Genomic DNA, 21,014 nt, shown 5'->3' with positions numbered 1-21,014 from the left:
TTTCCAACTCTGCTCACAGCTCTAGAAGGGGCTGGCAGATGAGGAGGGGTGGTCACAGGCTGAGAGTCGGCCATAAATAAATTTATCCTCTATGTATAGATGATTCATGATCCATTTCAGTTTGCTTCTGGGTAGTCATGCAATTATTTTGTTACAAATAGTTTTAAAAAATTCCTATGTGCCTAAAAAGATGAAACCACTTGCAAAAAGCAAAACAAAAACCAAAGCCAAAACAAAAAAATTCAACCCTTAAACAACCACAAACCCCAAAACAACAAATGTGCTGCAAAGAAACTTCCAAAACTAAAATTGCCAGGGTCGTTGTTATTGTTCCAGGACCATAACATTGGAGCAAATCATAATTCTAATTTTCCAAGCTAACAGCAGAGAATTTGATATAGAACTTGCTGGCCAGAGCTACAGGGTATCATTTTCAGTGGAGGCCGTAACAGTTCTTTTAATTCATTAACCCAACATTAAATGTACCAGAAGAGGGATATAACTGTGTTTATACACAACTCTGACATCATCTGATTTTAACAAGTTTACTAAAACGACAGTCATGGCCTTGACAATACTGAATGCAAAATACTGGTGTACACAGATTTTACAGAATGACTCCTGAGAGCCGGATCACAAAACAAGTTTTAACAGATGGGAGAGGCCTGAGGGAAGGCAAGCACACTGATTTTATTGAGAAAAAAGCTTATATACTGTAGGGTTGCTGAAGTTTAATAAATAAAGGTCAACTTATAATATATAAAACAATATAAACATTTATATGCTACATGCATATCATATAATTTAAAGTAATAATTTATATATGGGGAGAGATGCCAATTCATGTTCTTCCGATTTTTCTCGACAAGGCACACACACAGGACGTGTCTATCCGTATCCACCGCCAGCCCACGAGTTTATTGTTTTCTGAAGTCAGTGCTCGGACGTAGGTTTGGGATGTTTTGCACTGAGAGTTCCAGTGTTTATCATCAATACCTCTGCAACCGTTTTTGACTGGCCTGGCTTCCTTACATCGCGTTTCATAAAAATATTGTTTGACGGGAGAGTTGCCCGTTTTGATCTCCCCCAGCACCGTGACCTGGTGTCCCCGAATGTCGATGGCCGATGACTTGTCGGTCACCCACAGACTCTCACTGTCACATACCGAGTACTCCCCTCGGTGACTCTTATGCTCCGCGTACCGTTTCCGCCGAGATGTTCTGTTCGCCACCACGGGGTTGCCCACGTAATCCTCCAGGAGATACAAGGGCGGGGGCTCCAAGGGGGTGCTGTCGCTCAGCAGGACCCGCGGTGAGTTGTAGCGTCTCTGTTGTCGCAGCAGTTCGGTGTCCATTGCAATCACTGGCTGGAATTCTGACTTGGCGGGCTCTCCCCGCTCCGGCTCTCGGGGAGCCTCAGCTTTGGGCAGGGTGCTCTGGTAATTTTCCTTAACGTCCACCATCTGCTTGGAGAGCTTGTTTTTCAAAATATCTGCCTGGATCAGCTTAATAATCAGGGAATTGAGCGAGTCTTCTGGCAAACTCCTTTGATCCATGTTGTTGCCTTGGATGCCACGGAGATAAGCGAGAAATATCACATAAAACAAGATGGACATCACCTTGTTCACCTGTAAGATCTGAAAAGGAAACACAGGTGTTAAGAGCAGACCGTGGCAGCTGAGTCTGTGTTATTCTGGCACCAGCTACCTGAGGCTGAGTAGCCCTGTGAGGGCACGAGAGAGGGTACCGCCCCCCAGGTAAGCAACGCAACTCCCCTCTGGACATTCTGAAGAGGTGATTTCTTTCCCCCACCCCCGGGAAATACTGCGAATGCACTCCAGGTCTGCTGACTCTGCTTTTTGCACGGGTTGTATTTACATTCAATGTCTGCTTTATCCTGCAGTCTCTGCTTGTGGGTGGACGATGTCCTACCGCTTCTTTAAACATCCCTCGAGCCTGCAAAGACGCATGGTTCACTCTACCTTGGCAAAGCATGAAAACTTCCAACCTGAGAATTGTAAACATGGAGTAACTTCCCTTCAGCAGCAGCAGCGGTGGCCTTGTGATTGTCTCAAGAAAGAGTTCGACTGCTCCCTAGCTGCAGCCCCTGGAACACACTGAGGCCGAGGACTGGTTCAGTTGCCCCCATATTGCAGTGTCAGATGTGGGGTCATCCCTGGCCAGGCTGCAGCTGGAACGGTCTATTCTCCTGCCCTTGGAAATGAACACGTAGGGCCACTACCCACTCTGCGAGAGGGCCTATGTTCCAGGGTGCTCTGCCGAGCTTTCTGATAGACACGCATCACCAACTGATCTGCTCCATCCCCGGGGACCCTCTCCACAAAACGCAGCTCTGCCACAGCACTACTTGCAGAAGACAGAGATGCAGAATAACCACCTTACATAAATGGGCTGGACTTGCCCAGAATAGAAGAGTCATTGTTGATTCACTTGCCTCCTTTAGATTTTTACCATTTCTGCTACAAAATGTTCCTTTTAGTGGTTATGCTTCTTCTAATTCTACTATTTCCTTGTTGAAATGGCATTTCAACCCATCCACGCTCTCATTCTGTTGCCATAGTAGAAGCTTAACACCGGACTCCGGTGGTGTCCTGGTGGAATTACAGTGCTGATCTCAAGACACCTTCATTGCTAGTCTCTCCCTCACTAGAGCAAAGCCCAGATCTTCTGAGGGTAGCACTGGAAGGAGATGCTCCAGGTGGAGAGGGGCAGCTGAGCTAGTGATCCCCCAATTCGTCCACCTCCTTGAGATATTCACTCCTTAATCACCATCGCTGCCACCTCACTGGCTCCCGGGGGGGTACATCATTTCCTCTTTAAAGTTCTGTCCAAACATGGAAAATAAAAACTCTTCCCCTGGTTCACCTTTGGTATTTTCGGAAAGACTTTACTAAGTCCAGGGGGAAAATAGAGGGGAAATAAACAAAGCCGACACAAGAAACAGAAAAGCAGTCCTGCTAACCAGCACCTATGTCTGAGCCTGCCAGTGCTCACTCGCTCCCAGGACTCACAGACAGCCTCTTTCCCAGCTTGTCTGAAATACTGCTGGCTCACTTGTCCCTAGAGGTCAACAACAGTGAGGCACTCTGCTCATACTGCCTCCTCTTGCTGCTGTGATAAGGAGACCATCTTCTTTCAATGGGAACTAGTCTTTGGGAAAACTGACTCCTTCAAGGTCAAAGCCAAGAGAGGGATTCTAGCTTTGCTGCTCACCCTTAGAGATGACTCTAAGGAATTGTACTATCATAGGAAAATGGTTCCTTTACAGCATAAGGAATCTCCCTCCTATTCTGCATACAAGTGACATTTTCTTCAATATTACAGGCCCAACAAAATGCAACTTGAACAATACAAAAAATATGGCATACAACCAGGATTACATTCCCTACTCCCCTCAAAAAGAATAATACAGCTGCAATAAAATCATTTAGGACTGAGAGTCTATTGAAAAACAATTTATTAAACCTCCCAAAAGCTCAGCCACTGTAAGCTAAGAATACACAGGATATCCGCTCTTAAGGAAATAAATCAAGTATGGTTAGTGAGGGGAGGTCCCAGGTAGAATAAGAGTCAAGGTACAGATTAGTGAGGTAATGACCCGGATGAACTGAGAGGGAGGATGCTGGCTGATGCTGATGGATTGAGGAGGAAAAAGTAAGAAGAGTCTTTATGGGTGGTGGCTGGAATATGGAACCAAAGTTTATTAGAAGTAGATAAGCCATATAAAGAGGCCATCTAATCTTATTCCTTCATCTTATAGATGAGGACAACCTAAATGCAGTTTAAAGAAGAGGAGAAAGGCCGGGTACCGTGGCTCATGCCTGTAATCCCAGCACTCTGGGAGGCCGAGGCGGGTGGATCACGAGGTCAGGAGATCGAGACCATCCTGGCTAACAAGGTGAAACCCCGTCTAAAAAAAAAATACAAAAATTAGCCGGGCACGGTGGCAGCCTGTAGTCCCAGCTACTCGGGAGGCTGAGGCAGGAGAATGGTGTGAACCCGGGAGGCAGAGCTTGCAGTGAGCCAACATCACGCCACTGCACTCCAGCCTGGGTGACAGAGCAAGACTCCAACTCAAAAAAAAAAAAAGAAGAAGAGGAGAGATCCACAGGAAAGTGAGAGGGGTTCTCTGCACTCTGGCCCTCACCTCCCTTTTCCATGTGATGACTGGGCTCACAGGCCTCTTGCTCCAACCCCATTCACTACTCACTGCTGCTCAAATCACAACCCATGTTCACTGCCTCTCCTGTTGAAATTTCACCCGTTTTTCAGTGCCTGGTTCCAAAGCTGACCTTTCTACAATGCTCCCCCAAGATCCCAACGGTAGCACCTGCCACTTCCTCGCAACCCCAGCCTGCTCTCCCAGTGGCTGACCATTTCTTTCTTACTTGCCATGATACTTTGTAATAAGTAGTGGGAGTAAGTCATCTGCAGGCTGGTGAGTGTTTCTAAACTCTTTAGAAGGCTGTCTTAAAGCCCTGCAGGCTTCCTGTGGACTCCATTTTAATAATCGACTTCTAGCTTTTTTCGTAGAGAGCAAGTCCAAGAATGTTGCTAACAGAACTCCCCAAAACACAGAGGTTTGCAGCTGGAAAGGACCCTAGACAACCTCCTCATTTATACAGATAAGGGAACGGAGGCCTGCAGTTGTGGTGAAGTGAGCTGTCTAAGGTCAGACTGCTAAACAATGGCAGAGAGTGACGGGGACATTTGGTTCGTAGGCGCAACAAAAATCACATGGCTTGTGCACCATGAAAGTTATCGTGAGGGGTAAACAATGAAATCCACATGGAAGCACCTAGCATAGCATCAGGTACAGAGTGAGCACACTAGAAATGTTAGAGAACATGAAGCTGAATGGCCTGTGGCCACGGGAGATGGTGCACACCTGCCCTTGACGCACACGGGCGAGGGACCCAGCGTCTGGAGAGCTCCCTCCTCTACATCTGGCTCACAGCAATCTGTACCAACACGGTCCCCACAAGGCTTTCCCCCAGATGCCATGGTGCCCGACTGCTTGGATCTCAGACCAGTTACACTGGTTGTGGGAGAAGAAAGGAATATTACGAACTGGAAGCCCAGAGAACAGACAAATGACAAAAGCAAACACAGGCAAGGGAGAGGTGGTGTTTCTGAATTTGCTGGGGGCAAGAATAGATGCATTCTGATCTCTGGTCACTTTTTGGCCACCAATACCTTCATTTCTCACTCCATGTCCGGGGTGGGAGTCCCCCAGTGGGCCAGTTCCCTGGAGTGGGGAATGGAAACAGGAAGGCAGTGCCAGCTCCATCCAGGCAAGGCACAGCAGCGAGTTCTGCTATTTAGGGGGATGTCTACGCTCTTCCTCTAGGGGTCCCTGTCATCTGCAGAGAGCTTCATTTAAGCAATTGTCATATTGTGCTATTATTGTTGGTGTGCCTTCTCTTTGACGACAGGGACCATGTCCTTTCCATCCACACATCCTTGACTCCCAGCATAGGGCTGGACACGCTGCGGAGTTTCGACGTCTATTTACTGAATGAGCGCCTGCTACGATCGGACCTACCCCAGGCACCGCTTACTGGCTGGAGAGCCTGCATGGGCTTTTGCCAAGCCTGGTTTTGGAAGCCAATCAACTCTGCCTTCTTTTCCCAAAGAAAATACAGGCCCTGGCTCTGAAGTCGGCCATAGTCCCCAGGCTCTTCTTGGCTATAATTAGAAAAAGACCTGTTAAAGACCTTAGTAAACCCCCTTTCTACACTCTCCCCAGTGCCCATTTCCCCTGCTCAGAGTTTTCCAAGATCCTGACCGACGTGCATGTGCGATTTTCCTCACTTAGAAACGCTTTCCCACATATGGTGTTTTCTCAGTCCCTGGAGCAACATTCCTACAAGGTTTCACCATCCCTCAAAATACTCAAAAGAGAGCAATTTCTGATTCCTCCTTTTTGGCTCAGTTTACAGCATCCACAGAGGGTTTGGGGGTATTCAAGAAGCAGCTGACATGGAAAAGGAAGCTGGGGTAGACAGTGGTACAGAATCTGAGCCCCCAGCAACCTGCGTCTGCCCTGTCACATGCAGAGACTGGGCTGCAGCCTTCAGGTTCCAATTCACCTCTCCAGGACCAGCTTCCCTACACAGGAGCACCTCCTGACCGTGTACCTAAAGACGCCTCTTGCTGCACATGTGTGAAGTAAATTTTTAGACTGCTTAGGGGTGAGATCACCAAGAATAAAAACGCAAAGTGCCAGGTACTGGCTTACATAAATCTTAAATCCTAGTAACAACCATCCTGAAGTACGTACTATTATATTTCCCATTTTGAATGGGGAAACCAAGGCAAAGAGGGGTTCCACAACCAGCTAACAAGCAACAGAGCCAGGATTTGCACCTTCTGGCTCTAGAGCTCATGTTATTAATGATGACACTCGGCTGCCTCTCCGTCTGTCCTTGCTCTCAAACATTCTAGAGAGTTTACTTCCAGGGGAAGCCCAAGCTCCAAGCCTGGAGCCAGGACAGCTGCTGTCAGCAGGCTGTGCCCTTCCCCAAGAAGCCTCAGCTCTAAGCAGAGTTTGCAGAGATTTGAGGCCATCAATCCTGTGTCCTCCTCCCTGTATTCCCTATGAAAGCATCCCCCACAAAAGTAAACACAATCCAATTCCCTCACCCTAGTCCCTCCTGGGCCTGATGCTCTCCAGTGCAGCCCATCTGCAGGTCACCTGTGCCTGCAGAGGCCCTGTGTTGTAGTGGACAGAACACGGAGTGCACCATCTCACATCCTGGGTTTGAGACCAGCGCTGGAAATCTGGGTGACTTACAAAGAACGCAGAAAGGCTCTGTTTTAGCTTTCCTCAGAGAGGAGTCATGAGAGCAGAGGTGAAAGCAAATTTTAATTTGCCAAATTTTTAATATGCAAATTCAAGAGATTTCATTATTTCTGGTGTAGCCATATTCTCTGGAGGCAAATGCATTCTCTGGCTGGGGTCAAAGAGGACGCTGGCCAGCTGTGTCCAGAAGGGCCTGATTCTTTGGAGAATTTCTTCAGCTATGACATGGTCTCTGACTAATGCTACAGGCTCAGGAGACATCCTGCCAGATAACCCTAATGTCTTGTTCAGGGACTGGAAAGGGAGAGAGGTGGGAAAGTGATAGATTTAAAGTAGAATTACAAAAGGGAAAGGAATGTGGTGGAAATATTAAACTAAGGCCATATATAAAAGACTGGCTATGCTTGTTCCCCAAATCTTAATTGAAAAATTAATTCACACTGGCTTTGCTCTGAACATAGGTCTTGAGGCCTCAAAATTAGTCAATGGGGCCACATGATGATGTTCTGACCCATGACAAAGCTGAGAGCTGGGAGAGAGAGATCCTGGTGGAGTCTCCGCTGGGGTTTGGTCTGGTTTTGGTTAATCTCTTTATTAATGATCCGGAAGCAGGAGGGAGGAAAAAGTGGCAGATTAATTAAAATGCACAGATGACGCTCAAAGGGAAGGTGCTGCAGACACCAGTGAGGACAGACCAATTAGGCTGAAGCACCCGTGGGGGTTGGCAACCTGGAAATAGCATGATTAGATTCAAACTAAAACATGTAGGTTAACTCACCGGGGGTACAATGGATCCAAAACCAACAAGGGAGGGAAATGCTTGGAAAGGGATGAAGGGAGGGGGTGACTTGGAATTGCTACAAGGAGTAAATGAGAAATGAGCTCACATGAATAAAGCTGTGTGGGTTTCCACGGCACCTTCTTCCCTGCTAGCTCTGCGTCCTCCACCTCATTCACTTTAGCACACCTCTCGGGTAGTGGCAACCATGAAACTCCCTGTCTTATGGAGCACAAAAAAGACATAAATTGAGGGACAGAGCCAAGATCAGAAAGCAGGCCAGAGATGGTCCCCAAAACATGCTGATGCGCATGCTCTAAAGTCACGGAAAACTAGAAGCAGTCAGTGAGCTAGAGGAGAAACAGCTAGTCTCTCTGTTGGTATTTGGTGAGGCCTCATTAGACAATCCCTGAACTCAGGACAGGTCTGTATCTATCTAGTGTCAAACCAGGTGAGAGAAGGGGCAGGGAAGTGGATTCCTATCCTGTTCTTTAAGATATCTAATTCTACTGTTGTTCCTCTCCTTAAAACTTAGCACTTAAAACTCAGGGCTCTGAAACTGACTAATACACATGGTCAATCCTCGGCCCAAGATCTGAAACAGGACAAGACACTCAATTTTCAGAAGATGCTGGCTTCTCAGCAGAAATGAGACAAGACACGGTCAACAGTGAAGGCATACTCTAGGATAAAATAAAATAAAACAGAGAACCTCAGAAGACTGACTTGCCTCCCTAAGAAAGGAAGTACTGAAACTGGTCCTTCTGAAGGCCAGAAAGTGAGGAACAGGGACCCCTGAACAGACAAGAAACCTATACCCCAAAAGAAAGCTAAGTGGACCGAGATGGAGATAGAAAGCTGTGAGTTTCCTTTGCACAGCTGTTAGGAGAGGAATTTCACATTGTTCAAAGCATACCCTCCCCTGGCCCCGAGGCCGTGAAAGATGGAAGGCATGGCACATGTCAAAACAGTGTGCGCCAGCCGCTCCAGGGAGGAAGGTAGGACAGTTATTCCCCAGGCCAAGGAAGCCTCTGGCTTAGCCCCGTCTTGGCAAAGAGAGATCTTAAAGGAGCTTGGTATGCTGACACAAGCGCCAGGAAACTCAGGTTTACTTTATCCTTTGCATATCACAAACTCCCATGTCATGGAAGGAGGGTGGACTAGGAAGGATCTGCAGAGAAAATCTGAGTCAATCCAGCTACTAGCCATCATGGTGTTATCCTGCATTTAGTGGTATTTGTTTTGGTAATTCACACTCATCCACCACTGTGCATACCGGTGTGCATGCATGGGTTTGTGTGCCTACACACACACACACACACACACACACCACGTAATTACCTGAGGTGAGGATGGGCTCTAGTCGAACTATTTTCAAATTTTTGAATTTTGAAAAATTTGAAACTATTTTCAAATTATTGAATCATTTAATGTTCAGAAACATTTCAATTTTGGTATCATTTTCTGTGTCGGGATTACTCCAATCTCTAAGTGTGAAAACACACAAGGGGAAGTTGCTTCAGCCACATAGGCAGCTGAAGGTACAGCTGGAATTAAAGAATAACTTTGACCTCAGATAATAGCTGCCCAAGTCAATGTTTTTGTTTTAAATTTATGCTTATGTTCGAGTTGAGTTTATGGTCAAGTGTATATGTTGTCTGCAAAATGCTATACAACTGTAAGTGATACCATTACAAGGTAGGGGCTGCTGAGTAATTGACAATAATTATAATTAATAATAATGATGATAATGATGAAAGTATTTATCTTATCCACCCAGACAAGCATGAGTCTCAAAATGGCAGAATAAAGAAGTTGGCTTCCTCTTGAGGGTTGAAGGCTAAGGGAAATCCCAAAGCATGCCTTCCATTCAATTCTTACTTTGGTTGCCTCTTCCAAACCAAGACCACAGCTGGCTTGGCAATGGCCAAACCTTTTTTGTGTGCATCAACCATAGCAGCAAGTCGGGGATAAACTCAAACCATACTGATTTGGCCCCCAGAGGACTTGGCTGCAGAAAGTGTGGTCAGATGGCAGGCTGACTCCTTTAGACTTGGCCAGCAGGCCTGTGTCAAATATGGCCCCTCATGTCTCCCTGCTGCCACATAGACAACCGCCTTTCACAAGGATGAGGTATATTGACTGGCGGTCTGCGGCTATATTGATTGGCGGTCTGGTCTGGATCCCTTCTCCAGAAAACCATGGTGTCTGAAGACTGACAGCTGGGACTGTCTTTTGCTCTTCCAGGTGTCTCTCCCCTCTGTTCCCTGTGGCCGCCATCATGCTCTTGAGTACTTTTACAGACTAGGGAACTGAGGCAGAAGAAACATGTGTCTGGTGCTTTTCTGAGTCTCTTCTCACCCACTCATGTAGTGATGCGGGGATGTGCACACAGGAAGAAAACCAATCTTCCATCAAAACTGGAGTGTGTGGTAGGCACTTAATAAACACTATGACTCCAGCCCCAGACACTCTAGTGACTCTTTCTGGGCAGCTGGGCAAGACTGAAAAACCAACCCAGAGCTTGTCCTCTGAAAGCAATTTTGGCACAAACACTCTGAACCCCAGGCTGTCTTTAATCACAGACACAAGTCATAATAATCGCTTGTAATAACAGCTCACATTTATTGAGCCTCCCCATATGCTAGACTGTGCGGAACACTTCACATGGATGATCTCAATTAATCTTTGTGGATACGATTATTATCCCCACTTTTCAGCCAAGGAAACTGAGGCTCAGAAGGATTAAGTACATTTTCTTAAGAAGACACATCAATTGAGAGGCAGAGCCAGGGAACAAACCCCTGTCTCTGTGATCCCACAGGCCTAACTCTTAGCTAATACTGCGGAATATCTCTCAATTTCACTCCAAAGTCTAAGGCACCTGCCACTTCATTGCAGTAAACTAGGTAGCAAGCAGCATGCTGGTATATTAATGTTTCTTTCTTTGTAGAGTAAGAGACATTCAAGACAGATCCTCTGAAACATAAAGGGGAAATTTCCAGTCTAAGGCTTGCGTCACCAATTCACAGTAGCTGAAGAACGTATCTATGTGATATGGGGCTAGGGGGATCAATTGTTTATGGTTTAGTTTCTCCAAATGTTTCTCCAAATATTCCTTTCCTCGTTTCTCATTTGATGGTAAAAAACAACCAAGAACCCAAAGACTCATTTTTAAAAATGGCTGGAGCATTGAAGGTGGGACAGATTTCTGATTCTTTTGTTTTCACAGATTGCAGCACATTTGCAGCTGATGATGAGAAACAAAATAATGTAGGCTCTTGGCACATCCCCTGTTTTGATCTGTTAATAAAAACCAACTCTGCCACTAATGAGCTTTGTGGCTACGGGAGAATCACTATGCATCTTGGGGGCTCAGTTCCTGAGCAGTGTTTCTCCAGAGGGGTGCTACTGGGATTTCAAACAGGACAGTTTTTTATTGTTAAGTTTAATCCCCCACGCATGCAACGCAGGCCCCCACCTACTAAATATCCATCGTGACCCCAGTCATGGTGACAACTGAACAAAAGGACCCGCACGTTTCCAAATGCCATCTGCGGAGACCCCTCGGTTATGAATCACATAACATGATGCTGGGGAATTAATTGTTTTATGATCGTTGGCCCTTTTACAATGTAATCAATGCTAAGGAATCCTTCTGCTAAAAAACCGCACATGTGCCCATAAAGAAAAAATATTTTAAAAAATTTCAGGGTGATTCAAAGAGTCCATAAAAATCATCCTAGTGTCCCACAGATTTTAGGTTTAGAATTCTTGAACTAAAGATTTTCAAAGGTTCTTTCTAGTTGACATACCCTATGCTTCTATTAACCTGTGCCAACCCTAAGTCATTTCTTCTCCAGACCAAATAGAGAAGAAATGATTATTATCAGCCTAATTTTCTGGTCCTCTCTGTTTCTCTGTGTCTCTGTGAAGCCCAGGGTGCCAGGAACTGGCATCCAACTCTATTAGGATTGTGGTACAATGGAAAGGTTATGGGGGGAAGTGACTTGCCCAAAACCAATCAATCAATCAGTACAAGAGCTGGAACCAAACCCAGCCCTCCAGATGACCAGCCCTACGCTGCTCATCCACAGTCACACACAGAGCAGTCAGTGTATTTAAGGGCACATGGAGGGAAGCCTGCCCACACCTACCAATAGGGTTTCCTGGGGGAGGCACAGGGGTCCCAGGTGAACCTGATCAACACAGCATGTCTGACACTATGTGTGAAGCCTGAGGCCCCAGCAGCCCTACTCAGCCCATGGAGGCAGACTCTTTCCCTTCTTCCTTTCACAAGTGTCTGTGTAGCACCATCTATTGGCATCCACCTTCCTCATGGACACCAGGAATCAGAGCATTTTCCTTTCTGTCCATAAACCTGCAATCACTCTGGGTGACTTCACTTCCAACCTGATGGCTTTTTCATTCCTTGGTCTCCATGTTCCTGCACATCCTCAAGACCTGTGTTCTCCATGATGTTTGAAAACACAAATGCGATTCCTCAAAGACCTAAGCAATTCCTCAAAGACCTAAAAACAGAAATACCATTCAACCCAGCAATCCCATTACTGGGTATATACCCAAAGGACTATAAATCATTCTTTCATAAAGACACATATGCGCATATATGTTCACTGCAGCACTACTCACAATAGTGAAGACATAGAATCAACCTAAATGCCCAACAATAATAGACTACAGGAGATGAGCCGTCATCTTGTAATGTCACCAAGGTCATTCCATTAAATTTGCTCAGAAGGGCCTGATTCAGTACCTGGATGAGGAATCTACAGTGGATCTCTAGGACGATTACTGATGTTTACCAACTACTCGGGGCTGGAACCCTGAAGAACACGGGAGTGCCCTGGCAACGTTGGTCTCCTGAAGGTGTGCGCCAGCGGAGGGTCTGCAAGCCCCACGGGTCGGACTGCAAAGTGGTGAAACAGAAAGGTGAAGCCACCCGCTGCTCATGGAGACTTCAAGTAAGTGGGTGAGTGAGTGCCAGAGAGAGAGAGAGAGAGAGATAGAGAGAGAGAGACTGGGAGAGAGAGAAAGAGATAGAGATACAGAGACAGAGAGAGGCTGAGACAGAGAAAGAAAGAGACAGAGAGAGACTGAGGGAGAGGGAGAGAGAGATGGAGGGATAGAGAACACAGAGACAGAAAAAGGATAAAAAGAGAAAGAGACAGAGATACAGAGACTGAGAGAGATAAACAGAGACATAAAGACAGAAAGAGACTGAGACAGAGAAACAGAGATAGGGAGAGAGGGGGACAAAGATACAGAACCGAGAGAGGGAGACAGAAACAGAGATGCAGAAAGACAGAAAAAAAAAACACACAGAGAGAAAGACAGAGGGAGAGACAGAGAGATAAAGAGAAAGGAGGAGAGATAGAGACAGAGATTGAAAAAAAAGAGTGATACAGAGAGAAACAGAGAGAGGGAGAGGCAGAGAGACAGAGAAGAGAGGAGAGAGACACAGAGTGAGGGAGACAGAGAGAGAGACAGTGAGTGGGAAGGAGGAGAGAGACACAGTGGAAAGGGGGGTCTCTTTCTTGTACAGGGGGTTTCAGCTGAGCCCAAGACACTGGGCGGTGGCTCCTCTACCTGGTTGGGGAAAATTGGAAAGGTACCAGAGAAGGCCCCTCTGAAGCCAGCATTGCTGCAGGTCCAGAGGGCACGTGCACTTCCATTCACATTAGAGACCGCTCCACCCTGCCACCATCTCCAAAGCCAGTGACCTCCCTGCACTAACCTACATTTCTTTCTACTGCCAGGGAAGTGAACATGTGGGTGCTATCGATGCAGCAGGTGGCCAAGACCCAGCACCATGGGAAAGACGAAGGCACGGGCACTCAGTATCACACAGCGCTTCCTGGCTCAGGAAGAGGCTCTCAGAACAGGCCGTGATCACACTGGCCACCTGTACCTTGTCCCAAGAGGGGTGGCAGTGCCTGGCACCCTGGCCAACACAGGCTGGGACAGGAGGGCTACAAGCGACAAGCCAGTACCCGTCTTGTGGGAAACAAGTCAGGCAGTGTGTGTGCGCGCTCGTGTACCCATGAGCACACAACATGTGTCTATGTGTGTCTGTGTGTGAGTGTGTGTTGTATGTCTCTATGTGTGTAGTGCCTGTGTATGACTGCAGATGTGTCTGTGTGTAGTGTGTGTATGCATGCATGTATGCCTGCGAGTGTGTCTGTTTCTCTGCGTGTGTGTGTGCTGTGTGCATATCTACGTGTTTGTGGTGTCTGTGTAAGCCCGTGGGTGTGTCTGTGTGTTGTGTATATGTATGCATGTGTGATGTCTGTGTATGTTTTTGTGTGTGCATGTGCATGTGTGTAGTATGCATGTGTGTGCGTGTGTCTCTGTATGTGTGTGGTGTATATGTCTAGGTGTGAGTGTGTCTCTGTATGGTGTGCATATGTGTGTGGTGTTATTCTGTGTGTGTGTGGTGTGTGCGTGTGGTGTTATTCTGCTTGTGTGGTGTATGTCTATACGTGTGTGCGTGTGTGTATTCTGTGAGTATATCTGTGAGTGTGTCTGTTTGGTGTATGTGTGTGTGCATGTATGTGTATGTCTGTGTGTCTGTATGTGTGTGTGGTGTTATTCTGTATGGTGCATGTATGTATATGTGTGTGTGCATATATGTATTCTGTGAATGTGTCTGTGTGTGTGCATGTGTGTGTGGTATTCTGTGTATCTGTGTGGTGTGACTGTGTGTGCATGTGTGTTGTTATTGTGTGTGTGATGTATGTCTGTATGCATGTGTGCATGTGTGTGTGGTGTTATTCTGTGTGTGGTGTGTGTATGTCTGTGTGCGTGTGTGGTGTTACTCTGTGTGTCTGTGGTGTGTGTATGCGCGTGTGTGGTGTTATTCTGTGTGTGTGCGCATGTGTGGGTGGTGTTATTCTGTGTGTGGTGTGTGTATGTCTATGTGTGCACGTGTGTGTCACGCTATTCTGTGTGTGTCTGTGGTGTATGTGCATGTGTGTATCGTGTTATTCTGTGTGTGTGTGCATGTGTGGTGTTATTCTGTGTGTATGTGGTGTGTGTATGTGCATGTGTGTGTGGTGTTATGTCTGTGTCTGTGGTGTGTGTGTGCGTGTGTGGTGTTATTCTGTTTGTATGTGCATGTATGTGTGGTGTTATCTGTGTGTGTCTGTGCTGCGTGTATGTCTGTGTATGTGTGCATGTAGGTGTGGTGTTGTTATTCTGTGTGCATCTGTTTGGTGTGTGTGTCTGCGTGTGTATGTACATGTGTGCGTGGTGTGCTGGGCAAGGGATGCTGAGAAGGGGAGATGCCAAAAAGAAGGGATCAAGAGCTTGCGTCTACTCCCAGCCTCCCCTTTGGCCACTGTGGGTCCCTGGACAAGTCTGTTTTTCACTCCCAGTCCGGCATCAAATTGCTCCTCCAGCAAGGGCAGGAACCGGAGTAAATCATCCAGAGATCATCCCGGCGCTAGCAGCCTGCTAGTCCACAGGGGTCTAAAGCCAGGCAGGGCTCTCGCTCTCTGGGTCCCTTTCAGCACAGAGGAGCGAGCCAGCTCTGCGGGTCCTCCCTACCCTGCCACCCACACCCCCAGTGAGGTGCACGTGGAGTCAGGCACAGGGCTCCAGTGGCCTTCCTGGGTCCCCATGAACTGGAAACGTGAGGACAGGCAGGGGAGAAGCCGTGAGATGGAAGGAGAAACTCTGGGTCAAGTTTGCATTTCTCATTATTTCTCCAACCCTTCTCAAATTCCTTTTGTTTAGAAACCTCCTTGAGTTTCTGAAGGCTTCCCCCTCCCCCACCCCACCCTCTGGAAAACTCTAGGAGCTCCTCCAGCCTGTAACCCTTCCGGATAACACGTTCCATATGTCGGTCACTCTCGGCATGAAACGTTTGCACTCAATTTTCTGGTCACCTCCTCCGTGGTCTCCCCACACTGCCTCTCCCCAGAGTGGCCCCACCAACCCCTTCTGTAGCCCTCTGTTCAAGAAGCAGGGACTGGGATCAGGTTGGAGGGTCCTTTGGTCTCCCTCCCGGGTCAGCTCCCATGCAAGATTCCTGCCGGTTCGCCTCCCGAGTGCCCCAGAGTGCGCCTGCCTTTGCTCCAGCCCGCCCGCCGCCAACAGCTGCAGGGAGACCCTCCTTTAAGCACTGGGGCTAATTGAGCAGGGCTCTGACTGAGCTTGCCACTTTATTTGCTTAGAGCAAGCTTTTACAGCAAGGCAACACAGCATTCTATTGTCTTCCTTTCCCACCCAGCTCCCCCTCCTCCCGAGGCTACCCACTGTGGTAAATAAAGGCCGGTGGGATTGTTTTTCCACCCTAACTTCCAATGTTCCCGTTGCGAATGCAAACAGGCATTCTAGCCTTCCTTGCTTGACCCTCACCCCAGGCGCCACCCCCTCCACCCTCCTGATGCATCTTTTGATGAGTGAATTTGATGCTGGAAAACCACACAGAGCACAACCCCATGCAAGGTTTTGTGGGTTTCCTGAAAGAGGAAAAAGGTGGCGTTCAACAGCTCTGGAGGGGCTGCACTGGAAGAGCTGAAGATGACTTTGAATTGATCAAGGGATCCTGAGAACTACTTATAGTTCTTTTTCCTTGAGACCACAGGAGTCCTTAAAGGCCTCAGACTCCCAGGGATGCTCCAGGGATCAAATAGAGGCCTCCTTGAAACAGGTAATGAGGCAAGCCCACGACCCAACACTGAAGGCAAGAGCAAGTGGGAAAACATGAGGCCTAAAGGCCAGTCTGAGAGCAACAAGACTTTCCCAAAAGACACGGAGAGACCTGTCTGGGACATATATGGCTGAGCCATCAGCTATCTTGAAGGACAGAAGGATGAGAGATTGAGCACCTACTATGTGCCAAGGACTGGAATTTAAAACTTACATCTCCAGCTTTTTGGGGAGAGATGGAGTTAGGAAAACTATAAAGAGAGGCTTTTGCTATGTTAAAGCCAAGAAATCCAGGGCATAGAGTAGGTGAGGGATGGGCTAAAAGTTGTTACTGCTAGATGTAAAACTACAAGCAGAATCCCTGCTTCCCGACTCCTGATCCTACAGTCTTCCTAAAAGAGAGCCTTCTCTATGTTCAAAGTCCTAGAGCCCAGCAGGGTGGACCACATGCCTGTGATCACCAGGTAAGTGGAGCTCCTTCATCTGGCTGTAAACCTAAGGGAGAGCCCTCATATCTACAAAATGCAGACCCTGCTGTATCAGTATCTGTGAGATACTCTAACAGTATCTGTGATGCACCGGTTTACACAAAGTAGATCATTTCCAAAGCGGAACCACCTCTGGCTGCAAGAATGTCCTCTTGACTAGGGAGATGGACGGGTCCATTATTGGCCCAAGTTCTGCATCCACTTCTCTCTAATTCTAACCAGAGGGAAGCTTCACCAGCCTCAACCTCTATCTCCTCTCTCCGGCAAATCTTGGCTCTATTTAGGATTGTATTCTGGAGATCAAACAAGTTAGGCAAAATTGTATCTAAAACAATCCTTTTTCAACAAGACTGGTATTAAGAAAATGACAACAATAATGAAGGAAAACACGTTTGATGATGAGTTTGGATGATGCATGAGGGCTAATGAGACAACTGAACTAATGTAATTGAGGTATCTGACTTCAGAAGCTCTGATTGTGCTGACGGGCTTGGCAAGGAACCCTGCAATTTGGCACTAACGAATGGATTAACACGGAGGATCAGCTGGAATCCAACATTGTGTAGAAATGTGCCCTGACATTGTGCTGGGCACATATAGTAGGGGACAATGAGGACCCGATGAGCTGAAACAGAAAAAGATTAGAGCCCTCCTAAAAAGCAACAGACGAGCTCTTCTGCCCCTGGACCAATGTGCAAAATGTTAAAGTCGTTTATTTGAAGATTTATTCCAGTTTACTACTAACAATTCTGTAGTGTTTCTAGACATGCAGTCTAAATGACCAGATTAAAACTGGGTTTAATAGAGGAAACTCCAAAAAGTTCCTTCAAGACCTGAGGGTCTGTGATCCTAAGCTGATTTTGAAAAGGCTAAATGCTGCCCCGTGGGGAGGCCTATCGGGCCGCAGGCCTGTATGAGCCACGAGTGACCCTCACCACAATGCGAAGTGAGTCACATGGCTGCTGGGGCGGGGATCCCTGCCGACTGTAGTCAGACGGAAGGGTCTGGACATTCTTTTTATACTGGCATTGATTCAGAATGTGAAACTTTTGATCCTATAACATGATACATTTTAATTCCTCCTGGTGATGTTAATAATGTAGTTGGCTGATGCCACACGAACAGAATTTACAATGCATGGATGCTTCCAAGAAAAAGGAGGAAGTAATAACTGTAGTCTTGCAGGTGGACCTCATTTTGCACTCTATTTAGGCTTCTGAAAAACGTTGAATGCAAATCAATGTTTGTGAACTGAATTGCATTTTAAAGATACTAGGAGGGTTTGCAATGAAAAAATCTTATTGTGGATTCCTACGGAAAGCAGTAAATAACCACTTTTCAATTAAAAGCACATTTGATATCCAGCTAGTTTTAGCTTAAAGCACAGTAAACCTTTAAATGTACAGCAACTATGGTGTAAATACATTACCATTTTATAATGAACACATGTGCTCTGAGACGAAAGCAGTCACCAAGGGAGTAAGGGTTACTCCTCCATTAGCTCTTCAAGTATTTGGGTGTCCTGTTAATGTGCATTATATCCTACAGCTAATTCCCCAGAAAGTGAGAAATCTGGAATAAGAAAAGAAGCAGGAAAATATCTCTGCTGGAACTTCCCTTTTTTGCAGTCCTGTGTCCTAAACAATGCCATCCTAAATTCTCATTATATGTGATACATTAATCTTCTCAAACATCCCAATAAAGAAGGAAATGGAGGGAAGAGGGGCAAGCAGAAATCATGCACTCCATACTTAGTGAAGGCTCACGAATAATTATAGCATCAATAGTGATGATGATAACTCACTTTGTCAGTACTTACTCTCTGGCAAGAACTGTGCTAAGAACCCTGCAGTCACAACCTGACTTCATTCTACAATAACCCTACGAGGCAGATCCTGTAGTTCACAACTTACCTGAACCCTGCGTATTATCTCATACCCTCCATGAGATCTGGGCAAACATCCAATGATTAAACATGTTAATATTGCCACTGCAAAATTATATTCACTGAAGAGAAATAAAGACTAGCTCAATTCAGGTTAGGTTTTATAGCCAAATGAATTTGCTGTCACTTTAAGAAACGACTCTGGGTTTTCAGGGCTTTTTGGGTTTTGGAATTATAAAGAAGAGACTGGGGATGTGTATTATTCCACTTCATAAATAAGGATAGCCTGCTTGAGATCACACCATGGCAATACTATAGCTCAGCTTAGCGGAGCTGGGATTCAAACCCAGGCATGTCTGATATCAAAACCCACGTTCTCAAACACTAGGGCCATGCTGCTCATCTTCCCCACCCTGGGGAAACTAGAGAATAAAAACTCCCTACAATGGTTTTCTGAGAAGGCCAAATTAAACTGTGATTACAAACACCCTTTTTTATGTTTATTTTTTCCTTAAATAATTTTTCCTAGAGAGATGTTTTTTCCTTATTATAAAAGTAATATAATGAACTTATTGAAGAAAAATTTAAAAATACAAAAATATATCATCTATCAGCTCCCACAGGTATCATTATGGAATATTTGTGCCCAACCTTTTAAAAATAAATGAAAAAATCTCTATGCATTATAGGCGAGATGGTTTAACATACATCATTCTGTAACTTTCTTATTTCACTTACTATTACAATCTAGGCTTTCTCTCCTTATATTACAATTCTACCTAAACAAAATCTTGATGGCCACATAATATTCTATCACGTTAATTTGCCATAATTTACTGGATGACACCCCTTGTTGGACATTTACTATTTTGAATCCTCTGCTCCCATAAACAATGCTGCAATAAGTATCTCCATGTGCAAAGCTTACTACGGGTGTGCTATTCTCATGATCCACCACTCCAGCCACTTCCTTACCCTCTGGCCACATCTGCCCTGTGCAGCTCCAACCTCAGATCAGTTTATACATCTATTCTCCCAGCAGACACGCAGGCTGCTAAAGACGGAAGCGCAGCCTATGAACTACTTGGTGCCCAGCAAATTGATGTTCTCAAGGGTCTGCTCTGCTCAGCCCTTACTGTAGATCAACAATTTGCTCTTTGTCTCATTTCAGGTCTTCCCTCCCCTCATAGCTGCTCCTATCTCCTCAAGCCTCTTGGAACATCATACAGAGAATCCCGCCTCCTGCTGCACAGAGTCCTTCAGGTAGGAGCTCCCTCAGCTGTCTAACTCCACCTACGAATCTCCTTAGATGTATACTCTGAGGAGACCAGATACTTTATCACCTAAACTTTCAAAAGTGAAAAGGGGTGTAAACAATAATTTTGTTGGGGTAATGGTTGCACAGTAGGACTGCCCTGGGTCAACCCGGAAGTGTGATTACTGTGAGTATAACCAGAATTTCTTCTGAGTGGCAGGGCTGACCTTATCATACTTGCTCTCTAACAGGCCCTATACTGACACTCTGGGACCCACACCCATTTCCTCAGAAACCTTCTTCCATCAGGGCCTCCATCCCAGGCGTATTTTCTCTTTTCTTTTCTTGTCTTGTCTTGTCTTTTCTTCTCTTTTCTCTTTTTCTTTCTTTCTTTCTTTCTTTTCCTTCCTTCCTTCCTTCTTTCTTTCTTTCTTTTCCTTCCTTCCTTCCTTCTTTCTTTCTTTCTTTTCCTTCCTTCCTTCTTTCTTTCTTTCTTTTTCTTTTCCTTCCTTCCTTCCTTCCTTCCTTCCTTCCTTCCTTCCTTCCTTCTTTCCTTCTTTCCTTCTTTCTCTCTTTCTCTCTTTCTTTTTTTCTTTCTTTCTTTCTTTCTTTCTTTCTTTCTTTCTTCCTTTCTTTCTTTCTTTCTTTCTTTCTCTTTCTTCTTTTTTCTTTTTTGAGGCAGAGTCTCATTCTGTCACTCAGTCTAGAGTGCAGGGGCATAATCACAGCTCACTGCAGCCCCGACCTCTTGGGCTCAGGTGATGCCTCCCACCTCAGCCTTCCAAGTAGCTAGGATGACAGGAATGCACCACAAGCCCAGCAATTTTTTTGTATTTTTTGTAGAGATGGGGTTTTGCCATGTTGCACAGGCTGGTCTCAAACTCCTGGCCTCAAGCGATCCTCCCACCATGGCCTCCCAAAGTGCTGGGATTACAGGTGTGAGCCACCATGCCTGGCCCAGACATATTTTCAACCTACCCCTCCATAAAGGTTTTCCTTCCTCTGTAGATAATGTTCTGATGTTGCCAGTATTAGAGAAATGAAATAAAATAGTTGTCATCTAACTTTGTAACTATCTGATCCCAGCCACATGCTGTCTCCCAGAGA

The 21,014-nt window shown here is 46.1% G+C and overlaps 1 protein-coding gene across 3 annotated transcripts in view; it reads right to left on the bottom strand.

Annotated features, from left to right (window-relative positions):
* Window positions 1–531: 531 nt before the first annotated feature.
* Window positions 532–21,014, bottom strand: part of NTF3 (neurotrophin 3) — a 65,461-nt gene continuing 44,978 nt past the window's right edge. For all 3 annotated transcript variants that reach the window (XM_063693756.1, XM_004052539.5, XM_055356992.2), the window contains exon 2: window positions 532–1,636. In XM_063693756.1, coding sequence (XP_063549826.1) covers window positions 842–1,615 — 774 coding nt within the window. In that variant the 5' untranslated portion in view covers window positions 1,616–1,636 and the 3' untranslated portion in view covers window positions 532–841. The remainder of the gene's footprint in view (window positions 1,637–21,014) is intronic.

Source organism: Gorilla gorilla, chromosome 10 (genome assembly GCF_029281585.2).
Source record: "Gorilla gorilla gorilla isolate KB3781 chromosome 10, NHGRI_mGorGor1-v2.1_pri, whole genome shotgun sequence".
NCBI classification, from domain to species: Eukaryota; Metazoa; Chordata; class Mammalia; order Primates; family Hominidae; genus Gorilla; species Gorilla gorilla.
Note: the sequence above shows the minus strand (reverse complement) of the source record. Positions and strands in the feature narration are given on the sequence as shown.